This window comes from Pavona decussata, unplaced genomic scaffold (assembly GCF_977016875.1).
Source record: "Pavona decussata unplaced genomic scaffold, jaPavDecu1.1 SCAFFOLD_281, whole genome shotgun sequence".
Classification (NCBI taxonomy): Eukaryota; Metazoa; Cnidaria; class Anthozoa; order Scleractinia; family Agariciidae; genus Pavona; species Pavona decussata.
The window spans coordinates 852501-856278 of record NW_028145682.1 but is presented as its reverse complement, the minus strand read 5'-3'; the positions used below and the strand labels follow the sequence as shown (position 1 = coordinate 856278).

Below are 3778 nucleotides of genomic sequence, written 5' to 3'. Positions count from 1 at the left end.
CTAAACGAATAAACAAGAAAATTAAAAAAAAAAAAGGGCGAAAATCTTTCACAAAAGCTAACCGTATAATAGTCAGTTTCCTAGAGGACGTTGCCATCAAAGTATCAATGAGGCAACTGTTTTAGTGGAAAATTGATCAGCTGGCTAGAAGTTCTGACTAGCTGGGAAGTATAAGCTAAGACCATAAAACATTAATTTTCGTTTCCCGAGTTACACAGCTTGATCAAGATGACTTACGTAATTATTTAACTGCACAGTAAAATATATAATGGCATATATATATATATACTTTCAATTGATATGGACTTTTTCTATTCTTATCATAAGACGTATAGGTTCCGTCTTCAGTTGCGTTCCTTTAAGAACCGTATGCGATTTATGAAATTAAGGAAGAGTAATCAAATACAGCAGTGCGTGGTAACAACCATATTGCCGTCTCACATGTCTGCTGGTACAAACTTGTGGGACGCACATAATAATGGCGCTCAGGTATTACTTTTCATATTTAACAATTAGATTATGAGCTCGAGATTTCTATCGCGTGATAGCTGATGAGGGCGCAGCCCGAATCAGCTATCATGCATAGAAATCGAGAGCGAATAATCTAATTGTTTTAGTATAAATCTATTAGTCGTTCAAAACTAAACAAGTATTTTTTCTATATCTCATCGCAGACACTTCGAAAACGCGAGGAAGCGGCCGCCATTTTGTTGAAAACCGCTACTCGCTATCTATCACAGAATAGATAGCGAGTAGCGTAGCCAATCAGAGAACGGCATTCGTGATAGAACACTAGTAGATTTATACTAAGTCACGTTAGACTACTAGCACAGTAGAAGCAAACACAACTGAAGGGATAGAAAAGCTCAGGACGCCTTACAAAACTAAAGAAATAGCAGTTTCAGGCGCCTTCAACCCTATTCAGCCTAGTGCGGGGAGTGGGGGCAACAGCTCAAAGTGTACCCCTTCGTTACTTGCAGACCATTAAGGCGATAACGATGAAACTTGGAGAGAAAACAGTAAAAAATCCAAAGTATTTTCTTTGAGGTCCAGCAAAGAAATGGTGATAATACAAGCGATAAATCTCGTCATTTGTTTTGCAGAGCTATCGCCTTCTTGAATTTATCGATTTCATCAAGACCGCAAACCAGTAAAGAGTGTGAGTGGATAAACTCTCATTCAAACGGTTTAAAAAATTTGAAAGAAAGTGGCTGTCAAACCCTTCGTCGCCATGGAAACATCAAGTCAGGTGAGCTATCAACAATGAACTTAATGTATTGCTTGATCAGTATTGCGAAAAGTCGCTTTGTACCTCTGAGCCGCACCGCTGAGTAGGGTTAAAGTTTATTACATCTATTCCCGACTAAAACTAACTTTAAATAGTCCATTAAGATTGGTTGAGAGAATAGAGTCCTTAAAGGGTAAAAAGCACACTCCACCAAAACGCGGTGGACGTTATAAGAACCTCGATTATCCTGGTGAAAGAAACCTATTTATTTAGGACGCATTTTCTAGAAACCATTTTAGAATAAGAATACTTGAAATCAGGTGTTTTGGCACGTTTCTTTTACTTGTTTTATTACATGGTCCTCTATTCCACCAATCTCAGAAATTCTGCTGTTTAAACGGAATGAACAGAATGATTAAGTTTCAATTACTCTTTCAGAATGGTCGTGTTTGTATCGTTTAAGAATCTAACAACTCCCATCAGTCTGTTCATTCTCATTCCGGAAGAATCAAAACAAAACAAACAAAAACAAAAACACCCTTACACTGAAATTAACACGTGCTACTTCAAACACGGTAAAAGTGATTTTCAAGTAAAAGCTTAAAAAGGGCAGGAGAATGGGGTTCAGATTGGAGAAGTCAGTCAATAAGATACTTGACATCAGAGAGTAACACCTTTCGAATTGAAATTGCGCCTGCACATGTACATTGAAGCCATACTATAGCTGAAAGTTAACAGTGATACATTACCGGAAATAATGTCACTTTATGTTTAAACATTGTGATTTTTCTGAGATTGGAAGTATATCTCTCGAGTTTAATGACAACTTAACCTACACTTTAATTTAATAATTAAGAAAGGGAGCAGAGGGGGGGGGGGGGGGGGGTTTGTGGGAGAGATGTCTTAATAGAGCTTAATTCGGTAAATTAAACTTTTCTTGTTGAAGTCATGCACGTACTTGCTTTGTTTTTTTTACACGACCACTGCATACATTGCTACAAACAGGTTTGTTACAAAGGCTTTTGTCGTTTTGGCTGGTGACGCGAATGTTTTTACAAACATTACCATCATAAACATCATTTTGTAAAATCGACACGATGCATCGATGCATTTTTGCAGATGCATCGACACGATGCAGTAAAGTCTAATAGAAAGTCCGACATGCTAACCACTACATCACCGCGTCTCCATGTCAATGAAAATAATACATAAGTCAACTACAGCAGTGCCCACCTCTCTGGGAATTACTGGGGCATTTTTCTCGTTGCCCGCCCCTGGCGTTGGACATCAGTCTAAAACGGGGCATTTCATGGCCCCATTTTTATAGACTTACAGAGTTTTGCGTCTCTAAGGAGGACATATAATATCAATACTCTCTGTAACAAGACTTCACTGTACTTTCCTTTCGTCAGAATCAACTTTCGGAAGAATATAGACTAGTGAAGACACAAAGAAACGAGCTTGCGTTTGATGCATTTGAAGATCTATCTCCCATGCCCCCACCGTGGGACATTTGTTGGTTTGTTCATAATTTCTAATTTCTGAGGCGCCGTCAGAGGAATGAGCACTGCTGCACTAATGTATCAAAGTTAATACTGGCGATTGAACTTCAAAACCTAAACAGACCCAACCCGATTACATTGTCTAAGTTTCAGCTGTATTTTCAGTAATTGAAAAAGCAATTCCGAGGTCCGATAAAGGCGATCGTCGCTTTTAAAGTTTGCTAAGGCTGGAGAAAATTTGACAAGACCAAGGTTCCGCAAGCATAAGGTAGGCACAAATACCAAGCAAAGTGTCAAGCACAGGGATCAAAATAAACATGTTAATTTTGATCCTTGCATTGTGCTTGCACTTGCCTTTTCGAATGAGTTTGAATGAACAGTTTTCCTATGTGTCCCGTAGGTCTAATATCAAATTACCTCACTGGAAAGTGATTAAATATTCCGGATAACACTGCCAGTCGTAAAAAGCGACGACGATTGCAGGATTGGATACATCATTAACAACAGTGTCATAAGTGTCGGTTAGATTGTTGCTCCTTTTTGCTGGGGGTGTAAGAATGCCTTGTTTTCCCGTGGCATACTCACCAACGAGGACCCTAGCCAGGTACATATACCTGTGTCCACTGTTGTCGGGTGGTGAATATGTAGACTTTGCTGAATAGGAGGCTTGCATGGCAAAGTACACGCCGTTTCCATAACGAGAGGCTTGACATATACAAAAATAAACGAAGCTTAAGAGCCGCCCTCTGTAAATATCGACTATCGTCGTTTGGACGAGAAAAAATAAAATCCCTCAAACTTTCTCAGAAGAATGGTCTATGTAAGTGATTCACATAAACATAACTTTCAGCTCAGTTCGATTCGTATTTTAGCTGTAGTGTGACCATCTTGGTTTTACCGCTCTGAGAGGGCTTTCAGCGGCCATTTTAGGCCACACTTTTAAGAATTTGCCTTACAAAGAAAGCGTTACAAATCCGAACAAAATTTCATTATTCGAGACAAGCAAATGTTTGTTGTTGTGTTGAGAAGCTTTTTTGGGAATTTGATC

The 3778-nt window shown here is 39.0% G+C and overlaps 1 protein-coding gene across 4 annotated transcripts in view; it reads right to left on the bottom strand.

Moving 5' to 3' along the window:
- Positions 1 to 6: 6 nt before the first annotated feature.
- Positions 7 to 3778, bottom strand: part of LOC146455258 (protein mono-ADP-ribosyltransferase PARP14-like) — a 104613-nt gene continuing 100841 nt past the window's right edge. For all 4 annotated transcript variants that reach the window (XM_085094531.1, XM_085094533.1, XM_085094532.1 and 1 more), the window contains one exon: positions 7 to 3435. In XM_085094531.1, the coding sequence (XP_084950657.1) occupies positions 3149 to 3435 (287 nt within the window). In that variant the 3' untranslated portion in view covers positions 7 to 3148. The remainder of the gene's footprint in view (positions 3436 to 3778) is intronic.